Genomic DNA, 18,867 nt, shown 5'->3' on the forward strand with positions numbered 1-18,867 from the left:
TTTATCATAAAACAAGATTTAACCAGTAATGAAGGAAAGCATTAGCACACAGATTGAAATATGAAAGTTCCCTTTATATATATATATACACACACACACACACACACACACACACACACACACACACACACACACACACACACACACACACACACACACACACACACACACACACACACACCAAAACAAAAAGAGATTTTCTTTTTGGAGCTCAGTTGCAAAAACAAAACACAAAATAGAATACTGTGGCCAAATATTCACTAATTCTTGAAGAAAAAAAGATATGGAAAGATGCCAGTTGTCCCTTTTTTGGTTTGGCATCCCAAATACACGTAGACAGCTGTCACTGGGATCTTTCTTTGGAGCAATTCGTTCAGGCAGCGGCGAGGATTTATCCATCAGGTTTTTCCAGCGTCTCAGGAGAAATGTGGCAACAGGGGTTTCAAGCAGGCCTTTCAGGACGAAATTCTCTATTTCTTCCACTCACTTTTAAGTGCTTCTCAAAGAGATGGAAAAGCTAGCAGGCTTTTCAAAGAGACGAAAAAGGCTCAGCTGAGGTGAATGCCCTCCTGACTGGTTTTTAGAACTCCAACTGACTGTCCAAAGTGAAATAAAAAACAATCTCAAGAGTCAAGCCTCCTGACCCCTATAAATCTTGACCTGTCACTTCTCTGTAAACATCTTCTCCAAGTCAAAAAAAAAATCACCCTGCTGGGTATCTGAATACAGGTGCCTTCCAGTACATGTTGTTTGCAAACAAGACCTCTCAGTCCTTTCAATGACCCCAGTGAAAAAAACATCCATGGAATTCATTTCAGTTTTCCCAAATAAAACACAAGTCCTCAAAATTTAACAAAAAATGCAAGTGCTTTCGTAATACTGTGTCTGTGTGAGAATGGTTTCAGCTCATATTTTTACGGAATTAAACCATTTGGAGTGTGCCTGGATATCTAGGCACATTTTATAATTCTGGCCCCCATTAAGAGGTTCATTGGCTGAAACAAAGGATTACTGAATTGGATACAAACCAGTGAAATATTCAGCTTGGAGATACTTCCACTTAGTAGGCTGGTGGCAACATACCTGCTGTCTCTTCCTATCGATGCATCAATCAAATTTTCTGCTCCAATTACTTTAATGAAAGGGCAGATTGAGCATCAGGGGACTAAATTATTACATTACCTACTCCTTTCTAGTTAATCACCATGAATGAATCTCTGTGTTTTCTGCTTCCGTTAGTCCATTGTTTGTTACTCTGGACGTGGGTGTGAGTGTGAGGCCTGTCCAGGTGGGGAGGTGGTGGTGAGGCTTCTGCTTAAACAGTTGCATTCCTTCTGCTGACGACAGTGATAAGTCAGGAATTCCAGGATACTGATGAAGTGACAATGAAGGAGTGGCGATTGATGTCCGAGTCAGGACGATGTGTAACTTGGAAGTCGCTCGACATTTCCTTCTCAGCCATAGAGATTGCAAGGCAGAGGGGCCGTAAAAATAACCTAATCTGCCTCATTTACATTTGTGGGATGGTTTCAGCAACAAAACTGAAGTTGCATTTAAGCTTAAACAACATTTAGAAAGAAATCCCTTAGAGGCAAAGGATTGAAAGCCGAAGGATACCAAAGGCCAGGGACTGAAGCAGAAAATTGCCTTTAAGGTATTTCAAAGAAAGCAAAGGATTACATTTTTTATTTTAAAACTCCTGCTACAAATAACATTTTCACTTGCATGAAGAAAAGATGGCGAGAATAGACAAGGTGATATCACCCTGTTAACAAATTCCACTTTAACTACTGGCTATTGTGATATTTCATGTAAGATGTAGAGCATTTTGAGCAACTCAGTTAGTATTGTGCAGATTAATATTGTAGGCTGTTGCTAATGACTGATGGTCATTACTTCATACAAATCAATTTTTTTCTTGCTCTTCTCGTATGCGGATAACCAACGCAGTTGGTGACGACTCAAGAAAATGAGTCGGCCGTTCAGCTCTTGGAGCCTGTTATAGAGTCATAGGCCGGAATCTTACTTTCGTCGGGCAGGAGCCATCCACCGACTGAAAAGTTGGTGGGGATCCTGCCTCCGCTGGCCTGGGGATCCAGACCCCATTTTACGGTCCCCAGGCCATTAACTGTTCTGGAGTGGGACTTCCACCTCATTGAGGCAGGATGTCCCGCCTAATGGAGCTGCCTGCCAATCAGTGGGCCGGCAGCTCAGCCCCAGCAGTGCCACTAGGAGCGATGACCACTGCTGGGGCTGCAACCCAGCTTCCATAAGAAGAGGAAGGAAGCCCTGGGAAAAGGTAAGTTTTTGGGGCCTCGCTGGGGGTGATTGGTTGGGCCCCAGTGAGGCAAGAGTGGTCGATCTGGGGGGACGGGGGGGTGTGTTAGGTGTTGGGGGTGGTTTGGGCAGTGAGGGCGGCCCTCCATCAGGCATAAGGTGCCTGATCATGAGGGACCCCTCCCCCAGGCCGTCAGAAAGTCACCGGCTTTTGTCAGGAAGCTTTTCTCAGGCCTGAGCCGCCCGACCGTCCAAGGGTAAAATCCCCATGGCGACAGGTGAAGGCCCTTAAGTGGCCATTAAATGATTGGCCTGGGGCCACTGCCCCGCATAAAATAGAGGCGGAGGTGGGAATGGGTCAGGAAAGGCCCCCCGTGCCTCCCAGTCCATTTTACAACCCCAACATCCCCCTCATCAACCTGCTTATTGGGGGGGGGGGGGCTAAAATTCCGGCCATAGTGTCATTTACAGCACAGAAGGAGGCCATTTGGCCCATCGAGTCCATGCCAGTTCTCCACAAAACAATCCAGCCAGTCCCAATTGCTGCTCGATCCCCGTAGCCCTGCAAGTTTATTTCCTTCAATTGCCCATCCAATTTCCTTTTGAAATCATTGATTGTCTCTGCTTCCACCACCCTCGTAGGCAGTGAGTTCCAGGTCATTACCATTCGCTGTGTAAAAGAGGTTCTTCCTCACATTCCCCCTGCATTTCATGCCCAAAACCTTCAATTTGTGTCCCCTAGTCCTTGCACCATCAGTTAATGGGAACAGTTTTTCCTTCAATTAGATCATGGCTGATCTATATCTTAACTTCATTTACCCGCCTTGGTTCCATAACCCTAAATACTATTGCTTAACAAAAATCTATCACTCTCAGTTTCGAATTTTTCCTTTGACACTTTAACCCCCTCCCCCCCCCCCGACAGCCCCTCAGCTTCAACAGCTTTTGGGGAAGGGAGTTCCAGATTTCCACTACCCTTTATCCGAAGAAATGTTTCTTGACATCATTGCTGAATGATGGAATCCTTTCCTGTATTAGCCGAGGTATAGAATATAAGAGCAGGGAGGTTATGCTGGAACTGCATAACCTATTGGTTAGGCCACAATTTGAGAATTGTGTGCAGTTCTGCTCACCTCATTACAGAAAGGATGTAATTGCACTAGAGAGGGTACAGAGGAGATTTACGAGGATGTTGCCAGGACTGGAAAGATGCAGCTATGAGGAAAGATTGGATAGGCTGGGGTTGTTCTCCTTGGAACAGAGGGGAGATCTAATTGAAATGTACAAAACTTTGAGGGGCCTGGATAGAGTGGAGCTGAAGGGCATATTTACTTTAGCAGAGAGGTCAGTGACTAGCGGGCATAGATTTAAAGTGATTGGTAAAAAAATTTGAGAGATGAGGAAAAACTTTTTCCCCCAGAGAGTGGTGGGGGTCTGGAACTCACTTCCTGAAAGGGTAGTTGAGGCAGAAACCCTCAATTCATTCAAAATTGTGTCTGGATATGCACCTTAAGTGCCGTAATCTACAGGGCTACGGACCAAATGCTGGAAGGTGGGATTAGAATTGGCGGATCGTTTTTTGGCCGGCACAGACACGATGGGGCAAGTGGCCTCTTTCTGTGCCGTAAACTTTCTCTGATTCTATCAATGGCCTGGCTCTAAATTTAATGCTATTCCCCCTTGTTCTGGACTTCTCCCACCAGAGGAAATGATTGAAAGTACCCAGTGTGACATTCCCGTAAGAAAGCTCACCTCCTCTAAATGCACGATGAAGGTGATGTTCTGTCCTGACTCGGTAGCCAGTCTGCCATTGCTGGTGACGAGATGTAGGCCCCGTGGAGCCCGGCTGGAGCACTGATGCTGTTTGGCAGTGTACTGTTCTCTGACGCCGTCCGTGCAATTATTGGAGCCAACCTTTCTATAACTGTATAAATTTAAAAACATTGAATTAAAGTAGAGTTTTAGTATTGTCACTGCTTTGCTGCAGTCTTGCGTACACGACACAGGTGTGACATTTTCATTGCACTGACTGATGGAAAGAAAAATTATCTAGAAAAATATAGCTTATACAGTAGTTGTAATGGAGGAGAGTTGGACTGCAGTCTTGGCATCCAAGGGGAAGCTCGATAAATACATGTGGGAGAAAGGAATAGATTATGTTGATAGAGTTAGATGAAGTAGGAAGGGAGGAGACTTGCATGGAGCATAAGTATGGACCAGTTGAGCCAAATGCTCTCTTTCTGTGCTGCAAACTCTTATATAATTTTGTATGATCTTTCATATTGGAAATCGAAGATTTTCTGTGTGGTAGGGTCCCATAGAGATAACATGGAAACCTGGAGTTGACTCCAATCCTAGGAGATTTAACCCAAGGCATCAAGTTGGATTGATCCCATGAGCTGGGAACCTGAGGCTGATTCCGTGCTGGGGACTTGATGCTGAATCCATGGCGGAAATTTGGGGTTGACTCCAATGCTAAGAGTTTGGAGTAATAACCCAAGTTAGTAATTTGGATTGACCCCACATGCTGAGAACCTGGGGCCAAATGCTAATTTCGACTGACTATTCTTCATGGATGCGTTTGCAGTTTAAAACCAGTCTTTTAGTCAAGAGGCTTATCTCTGAGATAGATTAAGAGAGGAAAATGTCATCAAAGGGAAATAACTGTCCTTTCAACCTAGTAGAGAGCAACATCAATGGTTTGATGCCCTTACATGCTGCCTGGAGGGTAACAGTTCAACAACACGAAAACAGAAGTGATGGGGACTAAAAAGGGAAAATGTAAATGTTCTCTGTTCAAAGGCTTATTGGCTTTTTTTTAGCAAAAGGCATTTCAAATAGTCGTAAAGATAAAAAGGCATCTATCTCTATCAATAATAAGAAGCTAAAATCAATCTAACTGTTCTCATGATAACATGTGTTAATTAATTTCCTGTAAATTTATGTGAACCTTCTCGGAGTGCAACCAATCTGTCTTTATTGTGTTTTATGTTGTCAACAAATAGGGAATGACATGCTCTACATACACCCTACTCCTGCAGTGTAGCTAATTTTGATGACCGATCCCTTCAATCCTTCCAACAGAACTAATGAACAGGTTTCACCAAGTGATTCAAGCTTAGTAAAGGATTTGATTTACTTTCACAGAGTCCCTGCTGTTTCTCAATTGCACAGCTACCATTTTCTGACTGTGCAATGTGCTCCAAATGCTGAACACATCTATTCAGTGACGAACTTCATTGTTTCAGCCAAGAATTTAATGGAATAAAAAATCTCAAGGCCATGCATGAAGAATCGTCACTTGGATGAGGTACTGCAAGGCTGTGTGACAGGCAAGAAATCTACCACTGAATTCGTCAACAGAAGTGGAGAGGTCACTGGAAGCAACTGTGAAAAAGTTCCCTCTTCGTTACCATTTTGCCAACTTTTATATAATTCTCCTCCAATCACCCTTGGTCTTTTCTACTGTAAAGGCTGCTCTGCATTGGCAATGGGATGGCATCGTAGGAATGGGCTAAGTTTTCCTCGATTCGACTCCACCTGAGATGGAGTACTTTGTAGCATAGTGTCATATACAGCACAGAAGGAGGCCATTCGGCCCATCGAGATGTCGGCTCTCCATTGAGCTATGCTGTCAGTTCCATTCCTCGGCTCGATCCACATAGCCCTGCAAGTCTATTTCTCTCAAGTGGCCATCCAACTTCCTCTTGAAGTCATTGGTTGTCTCTGCTTCCACAACACTTGTGGGCAGCGAGTTCCAGGTCATTACCACCCGCTGCGTAAAAAAGTGCTTCCTCATATTCCTCCTGCATCTTTTGCCCAAAACTTTCAATCTGTGTCCCCTAGTCCTTGTACCATTTGTTAATGGGAACAGTTTTTCCTTGTCTAACTTATCTAAGCCTGTCAATATCTTGTACACGTCTAGTAAATCTCCCCTCAATCTCCTTTGTTCTAAGGCGAACAAACACAGCTTTTCCAAACTAACCTTGTAACTAAAATCCTCCATCCCTAGAACCATTCCGGTAAATCTCCTCTGCAGCCTCTCACCTTCCTAAAGTGTGGTGACCAGAACTCGATGCAATACTCCAGTTGGGTCCTAACCAAAGCTTTATAAAGGCTCAGCATAACTTCCCTGCTTTTGTTCTCAATGCTGCTATTTCTGAAGCCCAAGTTCCCATATGCTTCACTAACCACACTCTCAATATGTCCTGCCACCTTCAAAGATCGAAGCACATGCACCCCCAGGTCCCTATGCTCCTCCACACTCTTTAGAATTGTGTCATTAAGTATATATTGCCTCTCCCTATTCCTATTGTAAAAGACAAAGAGATCTGTCTAAAGACAAAGCTGGCATGTGTCAAAGGTCACCCTCAGAAGTTCTGATTTCAAATACCATTTAAATCCAGCCCCAGAAGGAGGAATGCAAATCAATACGTTGACCTAATCAAATGTCAAACAACATGTTGAACTAATCTCACTGCTCTGTGAAAGAACGGAGCCTGTCCTTTCCAGCCTGCAGTCTCTAGTGGAGGACCATAATGGCCTGATCTTGATCTCCATAAACATGAATGCGAGGGCTTGAAATGGTGTAACTATTCAAACGGGCAAGTACAAACATGGAAGTGTCACAGCAGCGTACTCACCCTGTGCTGTTGAGGTAGCTCTGTCCCATGCTACAGTCCTTTGCCATAAATGACGGATTGTACCAGAAGGCCGGTAGGCACATTCCATCAGAGTGACGCTCATATCCATAATCGCTATTCCAATATGAGAGAGAGAGAGAGAGAGACAGGGAAAGAAAAATTTAGAACACTGAAATGAGAATAAAGCAAGTACATTTTTCTGAAATCCAGCAACATTATCCACCAGGACAAAGATAACAAGGCAAATTTCCTCAGGGGCCATCTACAAGATCCATACCACAACTTGCATTTCCATAGCACCTTTAATGTAGTAGGATGTCCCAAGGAAATTCACATGATTGTTATCAAATACAACTTAACACCAAGCCACATAAGTTGGTCAAGCAGTTGGTCAAAGAGCTAAGTTTTAAGGAGCATCTTAAAAGAGGAGAGTGATTTAGAGAGGTGGAGAGGTTTAGGAGGGAATTCCAGAGCATAGGGCCCAGGTAGTTGAAGGCGTGGTCACCAATGGTGGAGTGAAGGAGATTGGGGATGTGCAAGAGACCAGAATTGGAGGAGCAAAGAAATTTCGAAGGGTTGTTGGGCTGGAGGAGGTTACAGGGATAGGGAGGGTTAAGGCCATAGAGGGATTGGAAAACAACGATGGGAATTTTAAAATTGAGGCATACCTGTACATTGTGGCTGGGATTTTCTCGGAACAGAGTAAGTCTTGACGTCAGGATCATATGCAGGTCACAAGCCTGCATGGGTAGGCAGTGGGACGGTGATGGCAATCTTCCTGGAGGTGGCCTCTCAATTGACCACTGCCAAGACCCGTTGTCCAATTAAGGATGGCAGGCTGGCTTTCTATGCTGTTGGTCCAATCAGAGGGGCAGAAGCTCTGCAGCCTCGACAGCGACAACGAGAGAGCTGGCCGCTGCTGAAGTTACAAGCAGAACAAGAGGGGGTCTCCATTTTGAGGTGACTTTGAGGTAACCCCTCCAAGCGGTGTCTTTGGGGCCTCGGGACTGGTCTTCGCTCTTAGAGGCCCCCTCCTTGGGCCAGCTCAAATAGCAACCTCTACCCCACCCTGGAAGCTGCAGGAAGTCTGCCTCCTTGCAGCTGGTGGCCTCTTCACACAGTGGGGGGGCTGCTCTGCTGCCGGCAAATTGCTGGTGGTTTCTCAAAATGACCCCTTAAGTGACCCTTAATTACTGCCCTCCGGTCAGTGGGCAGCCGCTACGCGTCCGATCCTGTTGCTGTTAAAATGGCCAGGTAGCAGGACTGCACTGGGGAGCCTTTCCAACGCGATTGTCTGGCATTTTACCGGCCCCTCCACTTCCTAGCCTGCCACCTGGGGGCCAGTAAAATTCCACCCTGTGTTTATGAAGGGAGCAGAACACCGCAGATTCCATGGTCTGGGACATGTGCACAGCCTGCGTGCCATCCTGGCACAGCACAGGCCCTGGCAGTGTCTGCACTGAGAACAGGACTTGGGGAGGGACAGGGGATGAACAGACACAGGAGCTCGACTGCTGCAGGCCATGAACTGTGAAGATTTAACACTGACACTGGGTGCTTGACATGGAAACCTCTATTCTGCTGCATCAATGCCCCTCACTTTAAGCAAGGCAAAATCTGATCAAAACTGTTTTTGTTTAAAGAAAGTGGAGTACACAGTTCGAAAAACTGCTTGTAGGTTTTGCATTTTATTTTTATTTTTGCTTGCTGTTAGATTTTGCTCCCACACACTGATGATGTCAATTTGCTTGGACAATGCCAGACATTCACATCAATTCTTCAAAATAATTTAAAAAAATAAAGAATTCTACTAACTGTGCCATCTTAAAGAATCAATTTGCATAATTGTGTTGAGTTTGCATCAGTCAGTTACATCAGAAATGTGTATCGCCATCTGATCAATTTTCTCAGAGCAAGGATTAACCCTTTACTGGAACATGTTGATTAATCATCAACACACTCAATGTGACAAATAAGATGGCTCCTGGGCTGTAAGCTCCATAGGAAGCTCCCTTGCTGTTCAGCTCTATCCATGGCCATCTGCTCCCGTTCTTAGTGTTTTCTCCCCTAATCTACCCTCTTAAACTGTTTAAACTCCCCTGGTTCCTTAATCAGTTCATTTTAGCCCTAACTACAAGCTAACAGCTAGTTTATGTTACCAGGGCCCACTGCCCTCCCCCAGCCATACCTGCTCTTTGTTTTCTCAATGAAATTGATCCGGACGAAACTGCAAAGTACAGCTGGTGATACTTTGATCTCCGAACCCACTGTCTTCACTGTCCAGAATGTCTGCGGCCACGGCGTGCGGTAAGTCCATTGAAGAGAAGAAGGAGCAGCAAAAAGGTGCCCCGAACACCCAAAAATCCACGAACGGCTCCTCGGCCGCAACTTCAAAGTGCCCGCGGGAGATGGCTCGGAGAGCATCTGCAGTGCACTGTCGGCAATGCTGGTACCGGCGCCCGAGGATGTCGCTCACCTCCCAAAGGACGCGGACAAGATTTCCAGGCGTCGATGGTGGGAACTGAGGAAATGGCTTATTACCTTCTCCCCCTCTTCCCCCCCTCCTTCCCCTTCCCCCCCTTTCCACCCCCCCTTCCCCTTCCCAGCTCCACTCTCTCAGCTCACCCCCCACCCCCGCACCCCCCTCACAACCCCTTCCCAGCAACCTCCTCGCATCATCTTCCCCCTGCACCTCCATCCCCTGCACCCCCCCTTCCCGGCTCCCTCTTGCACCCCCTTCCCTCCACCCCTCCCCCTCGCACCCCCTCCTCCCACCGGCATCATCCTACACCTGTGTAGGGGCCCTAACAACCCCACTGCCTTGTAGGCGTCTCGGGAGAGACCAAGGTTAAGGGAGTAAACCCTAACAGAAAATCCGGAGCGGAACCCCGTAGGCGGTCATGTGTCACCTTTGGCATGTTTCCGGCAGTTCCTGCAGCCATACCGGTGCCAAATGTCGTGCTCTGCACTCCTTTGGACCCCACCAGAAAGGCCGAGAGGGGGGTTTTGACGATTGGGCAACTCTCAACCTCCATACATTTGCCCAGGCATGCGCCATGGAGAGGTCACTCCATAGTTGCCTCACAGCGACTGAAACAACACTCAATGACCAACCAAGGGCATTATTTAATGGAATGAGTAGATATCCTAACATCACAGAGCTCGTTATTATGCAAGATGGCTAGTTTAGATTCTACAGAGTTTGGCATTTGATTGTAAAATGTAAGAATTCACTAGTGGGAGCAGAAGAGCGTGTAAAAGAGGAATAGAGTGAGAGAAACACTGAACCTCTGAATAAGTACTACTGCTGTTTGACTTTACTGAACATTGTTTCCTGTGATGTCGCTCAATGTCTTATTAATTTATCGTTGAGCTGGCTTTCAGATGCATAAACCAAAGCCAGAGAGCTCTCCAAATAGGCAGAAAAACCTTTACTGTGGAGACTAGTGGAACATTCTTCAGGAACCATTGCTCCTGAAAGCACACAGTACATAAATAAGATCAGATCAGCCAAGTGAGCAAGGAAGCTAACAATGAATGCTTTCAAACTGACAGGTTGAAAACACTTGAAAAGTTATGTAAAGAATGAATTGTGATTCAACTCCAGTATGGTAAAAGGCTGGTTTAAATGTCAAAAACGGATAGTCTATTTAAATGTGTCATTTAGCTACAGCTTAACCTGACTGGCCAAATAATGAAATTCCAGAGTTATTAAATTGCTGTATTGTGTGTCCTCAATTGATCTCCTGTGAACAAGTTTGTTTGGTGATTGGGTTCAAAGCCTAGTTGAAACGCTGTCTGGAGTCCCATCAGATAACAGGCAGCATCCATTAATGTCCCTTTTTCAAAGGCATTCCAATAAATTTTACAAAACCCACCTCATCCTGTCAGAATGCCGACTTGTTTTTTTTTAAAGTTGGTCCATCAAACCTGTTTGGCTCGGGGAACTGTGTGGTTCAGTGGCTTAAACATTAACCTTTAACTTGTGGGATTTGAGTACAAATTGATCCTAGACTGCTGGGCTGAAGATCTTACACTAGCTGTAAGGGCCCATTGTGAAATGAGCTCAGGCAGCCTCCACCCAGATCATAGCAGCACTAAACTGGAACTAATTGGTTATGCCACTCAGACTGACTTAAGGACAGTTTAAATAAAGAAACAAAAATGACAAACTGGTGCATTAACATGCGCCATTCTACATCGTTTGGGGCTGGATATTCCTCTTCATCTGACTGTCCCAAGCCTGATCTGAACATGTCTAATATTGACAACAGGTGTTTGAAATGGAAGTACTAAGCTGGCTCACTGATGAATGTAAAAGGATTGAAAAACTGTCTTTGATCCTAGGCGACAGTGAACTCCACATTTGAAATTCTGCAATAGGGGATAGGGTTCATGGCAGCTGCATGGCTAGAAGAGAGTCTGAATCCAAGAGAAGTGTAGTTTGTGAAGCTATCAGTTAGCCATACAGGAGGAAGATACATGGTCTGTGTTATTTTAGCAGGTGTGTAAAGAACAGGTTTACCAATTTGCTGTAATAGAAATCCTACCCCATGAACTTCTTCGTTTGATACACAAGATCAAACCTTATTTTTTCTCTGCAAAATAAGAACTGTTGACAAACTGCCCACACTGTCCACAGCCAAGCTAATCCTTATCGAAGCATTGCAGTGAATATTGTCATTTATTTTTACATAGAATTAACAGCACAGAAACAGGCATTCGGCCAAACCAGTCCATGCTGGTGTTTATGCCCCACACAAGCCTCATCTCATCCGATCAGCATATCTTTCTATTCCTTTCTTCCTTATGTATTTATTTAGCTTCGCCTTAAATATATCTCTGCTCTTCATCTCAATCATTCCATATGGTAGCAAGTTCCATATTCTAGTTATTCTCTGGGTAAAGAACTCTCCTGAATTCCCTATTAAATTTATTAGCGACTCTTATATTTATCATCTAGACAATAAATGGTCGGATACTGAAAAGTGTAGAGAAACAGAGGAACCTTGGAGTCATGTCCACAGTTCCCTGAAGGTAACAGGGCAGGTAGGTGAGGTGGTCAGGAAGGCACACAGGATACTTGTTTTTATTAGCCAAGGCATAGAATATAAGAGTTGGGAGGTTATGCTGGAATTGTACACAGCTAGACTACTGTGTATAGTTCTGGTCACCATATTACAAGAAGGATGTGATCATACCAGAGAGGGTACAGAAGGGATTTATGATGATGCTGCCATGACTGGAGAATTTTAACAATGAGAAAAGCTTGGATAGACTGTGATTGTTTTCTCTGGAACAGAGGAGGTTGAGGAGAGATTTAATTAACGTATAGAAAAGTATGAAGGGTCTAAACAGAGTGGATAAGAAGGCCCTATTTCCCTTGGTTCAGGGGTCCATAAACAGGGGTCATAGATTTAAAGTAATTGGTGGAAGGATTAGAGGGGAGTTGAGGAGAATTTTTTTCACGCAGAGGGTGGTGAGGATCTGGAACTCACTGCCTAAATGGGTAGCAGAGGCAGAAACCCCTCATAACATTTTAAAAAGTACTTGGACATGCACTTGATGTGCTGTGACCCACAGGGTTACAGACCAAGAACTGGAAAGTGATACGAGGCTGTGGTCCAAAAGTGGGATTCGGCTGGATAGCTGTTTTTCAGCCAATACAGACATGATGGGCAGAATGGCCTCCTTTGTGCTGTAAGTTTTTATGATTCTATGATTATGGTCTCTAGTTTTGGACTCCCCAGCATTATCTGTTTTGAATATAGAATTTTATAGCATTTAGTCATCTAATTATAGTGTTTTGTAGTGGAGCAAATCTATCTAAAGACCATTTTACAACTGATTTTATCAACAGGTATGATTTGTTGTTCCAGGTTACAGACTAACTCAGTGATTTATTGCAGAGCTCCTTGCTGACATGTGGCTTCACTGTAAAACAAATAGAACTTCAGATATGACTTGGTATTTGACGTGTATGAGAAGTTTGTGTGCTTTTCCTCTGGAGCCTGACATTAACTTCTTTGACAGCTGTTAAGGGTCGCGTGTGAAATAAGTTCAGGCAGGCTCAACACGATTCCCGGCCTAGAGAAAAATGATTGAATGCTGTGCAGAACAAGAAAGTTCCTTAAGCAGCTGGGACCATGAAAATGCCCAGCCAAGGCAAGGCATTTGGTTAAGAATACACTGTAGGATTGTAAGGCAGGTCAGGTATTCTGGAGTTTTACTGAACTAAATGCAGGGGAGAACCTGGTGGTTCATTGCTCAGGAGTTTAATTATGTTCAGTCGAGTGTAGGAGAAGAATGTGCATGGTCAGCGAAAGGAGAGGGGCTTGATAGGCCAAATGGGCTTCTTTTAGTTCCATGAGATTGAATGGTAAAAGCTGAATCTGGAATTCCCTCTCTGAACCTCTCTGCCTTCAAACCTCTCTCCCATTCTTTAAGATGCTCCTTAAAATCTACCTCTTTGGCGAAGCCCCTGACCTAATATCTCCTTGGGTGGCACGGTTTCAAATTTTGTTTCATGATGCTCCTGTGAAGTGCCTTGGGATGTTTTACTACATTAAAGGCACTATATAAATGCAAGTCGTTGCTGAAATCACGCCATGAGTTTTAGTAACGAGCACATTGACTTGAAAAATTCCTCTGTCCACTTTTTCAACAGAAGGGATAACCTGCTTCAAATAAGTGGGTTGTTGTTGCGGTCATGACCTAGGGAACTTCCTATGGCTGTATTAGTGTGTTTGTAACGAATACAGTCCTCTCCTGATTATTCAAAGTCATTTTTCACACAAATAAAGGAAAAGAATTATCGAATCATATGAATTAAGCAACGTAAATAACACTGCAAAATAAGAATTCAATACTAAAGAATTGAATGATGATTGAATTAAGGGACTTTAAATTAAGAGGAGGTGACTGTACCACAATATGCAATGTTAACCCAATGAATACCGGTGAACAGCACAATCTGTTCTACACTGGGGAGACCTGCTCTGTCAATTGCTTCTCTTCTATCCACAAGCTTAACCCTGAGCTCCCTTTGGCCCACCTCTTTCACCCACCACCGCCACCACCCCCCCATCTCCTGCTCCTTGGCCTCTTACACTGATATATAGAGTTAGGCCACATGTCAGCCATGATCTCATTGAATGGCGGAAGACTGGAGGGGCTAAATGGCCTCCTCCTGTTCCTATGTTCCTGCAATGTCTTAATGAAGTGCAAAGCAAGGTTGAGGAAAAAAATCTCACTTGGACCCCCTTCTCTCTGGTCTGAACACTTTCAGTTGCAGACTTTAGCTAGATCCTCCATTTCATTCACAGCAGGAGTTGTGGAGGAGGTTAAGAGGAGTCTGTTGGAGTGCAGGGGTCGGGGGCAATCAGGGAAAGATATGTTGTTGTTTTGGGTGGGGGAAACCCTCATCAGGACACAGTGTCAGTGAAGGGGGAGGGATTTGACTTCCTTGTTGACTTCTGCATTTTATGTTTGGAGCTGATACATCCACTATACTTTATCAGTACCTTCAGGTAAAATTTCAAACCTGCTTTAACTTCAAATCTGATCGCTAGGTTTTCTATAATGTGTATCTATCCCATTTTCTTGCCTTTCCCTTAAACCTCCCACTGCTTAAACTATTCACACACCCTTTACTTCTTTAATGTCTCCCATTTCTTTAATGTTTCTATCTGTTAATTGATTGCAATGACCTGTTGCATCACTCGACAATCAATCCACTGACACTTCCTCTCTGTCTTTCTTCACCTTATGATTTTATATATTTTTCTTTCTCTACGTCCCCCTTTTTCTGCTCTTATTAATATGCCCTTCTGAAGAAGGATGCCAATTATTTAAGATAATTGGCAAAAGAACCAGGCAGGGGATGAAGAGTAATTGTTTTATGCAGTGAGTTGGTGTGATCTGGAATGCATTGCTTGAAAAGGTGGTGGAAGCAGATTCAGTTGTAATTTTCAAAAGGGAATGGTATATACTGGAAAAGGAAAAGAATACAGGGCTATGGGGAAAGAGCAGAAGAGTGGGACTAATTGTAAAACTTTTTCAAAGAGCTGGCACAGGCATAATGGGCTGAATGGCCTCCTCCTGTGCTGTGAGATTCCATGATTCCAACTCAAAACATTGACTGCCAGCTAACTCTGCAGATGCTGACTACCCTCAGCCTCATTGGCTTTTATTTCAGGCTTCCAGAAATTTCTACTTGTTCATAAAAAAACATACGAAATAGGAGCAGGAGTAGGCCATTGGCCCCACGAGCTTGCTCTGTCATTTAATAAGATCATGGCTGATCTGATTGTGGTTAACTTCACTTCCCTGCCTGCTCCACATAACCCTTGACTCCCTTGCAGATCAAAAATCTATCTAACTCAGCCTTGAATATATTCAATGACCCAGCCTCCACTGGGGATTATTACATTTTAAGGGTAGCAATAAATGTGCAACAATGAATGGCCATTCTTAAGTACTTAGCAAAGGTTAATCATCTCAAAAAACAAATCATTAGGAGTTTGGAGATTATGAAAAGAAAAACTGCAAATTTTGGAAGTCTAAACTCAAACCAGAAACTGCCATTAATACGGAGAAAGTAAACAGCATATTTGAATTATTAGTCTCTATCTGGACTTACTGAATTTTACAGCACTGACGGAGATATTCGATCCATCATGCCTCTGCTGGCTCTATGAAGGAGCTACCCAATTAGTCCCACTTCTCTGCTTTTTCCCCATAGCCCTGCACATTTTTCCTTTTCAGCTATTTATCCAATTCCCCTTTGGAAGTCATCATTGAATCTGCTTCCAACCCCTTTCATTCCATATCATACAACTCCCTGTGTAAAAGAAGTTCTCCTCGTCTCCATCTGGTGCCTTTTGCCAATTATCTAAAATCTGTGTCCTCCGGTTACCGACCCCCCAGTCAGTGAAAACAACTTCTCCCTACCTTCCCTATCAAAACCTCTCATGAATTTAGTTTTAGTTTAGAGTTTAGAGATACAGCACTGAAACAGGCCCTTCGGCCCACCGAGTCTGTGCCGACCATCAACCACCCATTTACACTAATCCTACACTAATTCCATATTCCTACCACATCTCCATCTGTCCCTATATTTCCCTACCACCTACCTACACTAGGGGCAATTGCTAATGGCCAATTTACCTATCAACCTGCAAGTCTTTGGCATGTGGGAGGAAACCGGAGCACCCGGAGGAAACCCACGCAGACACAGGGAGAACTTGTAAACTCCACACAGGCAGTACCCAGAATTGAACCCGGGTCGCTGGAGCTGTGAGGCTGCGGTGCTAACCACTGCGCCACTGTGCCGCCCCACGTTAAACTCCATCTGCCAAATTTTGGCCCATTCACCTAACCTGTCCATATCCATTTGTAAATTTCTTATTTCTTTATTGCAAGTTACTATTTCACCTATTTTAGTGTCATCTGCAAATTTGGCTATAGTACCTTCTAACCCTGCATCCAAGTTATTAATATAGATTGTAAATAGTTGGGGCCCAAGGACCGAACCCTGTGGCACCCCACTAGTTACATCTTGCCAACCAGAAAAAGACCCATTTATCCGTGAAGTGAGTTGTCGGGATTAATGAGGATGCATGTTGCTTGTAGAAATAATTGGACTGCTCATCTTAGGCCACTTACTCTGATTCTGTCAACAAAGCAACCTTGTGGAAAGTTTTGTGTTCCAATTGGTGAGGATCACCAGCTGCCGAGAGATAGATCTCAAAGACTGTCAAAAGGCATTGGATTGATAGGGATTGGGTACTTCAGCAGCACACCGGCTTTAACCTCCTGAACTTACTTTGACCTCCAACAAGGGGTTAAACTGGCTTTGAGATCTCACAGATATTAAATGACTTTGGACAGGTCCAACCATGAGTTAGTTGCAACTTTCAGAGGTATCTATTAACATGGCCGTGGCCGCCAATATAAGGTTCGTTCAAATGTCGCCATTGGGAAATTGAAGGAAGAAATAAATAATGGAAACGACAATTGATGTTTAGTTCCTTCAAAAACTAATAAAGTTGCAGGAGGCTTTTATGCAGCAATTTAGAGAAGGCACAATGGAGAACCATGAAAATGTGTAAGACTTTAGCACAATCACAGACGACTACAAGAAATATCAGCACGGAGAAACACTGGGCTGGATTTTGTTCTCAGCCTCATGTTGGGTTCCGTGGCGGGGGTGGGGGGAGGGGGAGGAGAATTGGAGTGGCCGCAGCCGCCACGGAGCCCGACGCCTGGATTGCCGGACCCGATCTTCCCGGGGGCCTACTGACGGTCAATTAAGGGCCTCTTCCCAGGGCCCCTGTGTGGGGAGGATGCCTTGGAAAACAAGGCACCCTCCCTTTGGGTTTCGGGGGGGAGAGCCTCCTTCGTGGGAAATTTGTATAGGACACCTCCCCGCCCCCCCCAGGAACCACTGTACCCCCGGGGACCCTCCTCCCGCTGGACTGAACGCCCACACCCCTCGCCGGGGCCTTCTGGACTGGCCCTGGCGACCCCACCTCACCTACTTCGGGTCCAGGGTTCCAACGCTGGGCTTGGGTCTGAAGCCTCTGCAGTACCGGCAGTGGCCACTGCTCCTAGTGGCACTGCCGATACTGTTGGGTTGCTGGCCCTGTGATTGGCCAGCAGCTCTTGGAGGTGGGATCCCCATCCCTATTAAATGTTTAAATGGATGGGGATCCCACCTCTTTCAACTTTGATGGACAAAGGTCACTCCAGGGGCCTGAAAAAATGCAGAGGAGATCTCCCCAACTTTTAGGCCCAGTGCTGGGACCCCCGCCTCCTGCACAAAATCCAGCCCACTGAGGGAGAAATATTAAAAACTGTTGATGGAGAAACAAGAAGAGCATCATTTCCAGGCATAGATAAATTGGAAAGAAAAACTGAGACTATATGCTATTGTCTTGAGAAAATAATTATAGATAAAGGTCAGGGAGTAGCTTCACACACTGAAGCTGCACCTAGTACTGTTCTGAAAAAATACTTGAGAATCTCACCAATTCTAGGCAGATAAGAAACCAGTGATGCTGTAGCATCTAAGTACTTCAAGCCCGAGTGTGTAATTTTCGAGTCACTACCACCTGAGTTTTCAGCATGAACAGGGCGATAGTGAGACGACAATTGAAAAACAAACTGGCAGTTGGCTTCTTGCCAGACACCTGTCAGATGCCATCTTTAAATGGGCTTTAATTTAGGCGGTTAGGATGCTCATTTGAAACAGGCCTCATTAAAGCATTTAAATGAAGTTCCAAGATATGGTTCAAACCCAGATGCGTCTCAATATTTTGATCTTTCAGTTGGGTGGATGACCCAATGACACGCAATGTTGACCCTTTCAATGGACATTGTCCTCATACAAAGGTGTTTGCCAACCTTTGTGTCAGCTGTGTTTCAGTGGTAGCACTCCCAGCTCTGAGACTTCGGGTTGTGGGTTCAACCCCACTCCAGGGACTTGCACACAAAATCTAGGCTGACACTTCAGTACCAGTATTGAGAGAGTGTTGCACTGTCAGAAATACCTCCAGTCAGATGAGCTGTTAAACCGAGCCTCCATCCGCCCTCTCAGGTGAATGTAAAAGATCCCCTGACACTATTTTGGAGAAAAGCAGGTTAATTCTCCCTGGTGTCCTGGCCAATATTTATCCCTCAACCAACATCACTAATACAGATTGTCTGGTCATTATCACATTGCTGTCGGCGTGACCTTGCTGTGCACAAGGTGGCTGCCACATTTCTGACATCACAATGGTGACTACACTTCAAAAGTATTTCTTTGGCTGTAAAGTGCTTTGGGACATGCTGTGGTAGTGAAAGGTGCTATATAAATGCAAGCCTTTCTTTAAGTGTTGGGTTTTTAAAACAAAGTGTATTCACCCAACTTCTTTTAATTAAACAAAGCTGTGACAGAATCTTG

The 18,867-nt window shown here is 44.6% G+C and overlaps 1 protein-coding gene across 1 annotated transcript in view; it reads right to left on the reverse strand.

The window, feature by feature from the left end:
- LOC137380971 (VPS10 domain-containing receptor SorCS1-like) overlaps positions 1 to 18,867 on the reverse strand; it is a 1,096,116-nt gene that overhangs the window by 57,573 nt on the left and 1,019,676 nt on the right. The window contains exons 17-18 of the mRNA XM_068053386.1: positions 6,921 to 7,034; positions 4,030 to 4,201 (exon numbers count right to left, since the gene is read on the reverse strand). Coding sequence (XP_067909487.1) covers positions 4,030 to 4,201; positions 6,921 to 7,034 — 286 coding nt within the window. The remainder of the gene's footprint in view (positions 1 to 4,029; positions 4,202 to 6,920; positions 7,035 to 18,867) is intronic.

Source organism: Heterodontus francisci, chromosome 20 (genome assembly GCF_036365525.1).
Source record: "Heterodontus francisci isolate sHetFra1 chromosome 20, sHetFra1.hap1, whole genome shotgun sequence".
Taxonomy (NCBI): Eukaryota; Metazoa; Chordata; class Chondrichthyes; order Heterodontiformes; family Heterodontidae; genus Heterodontus; species Heterodontus francisci.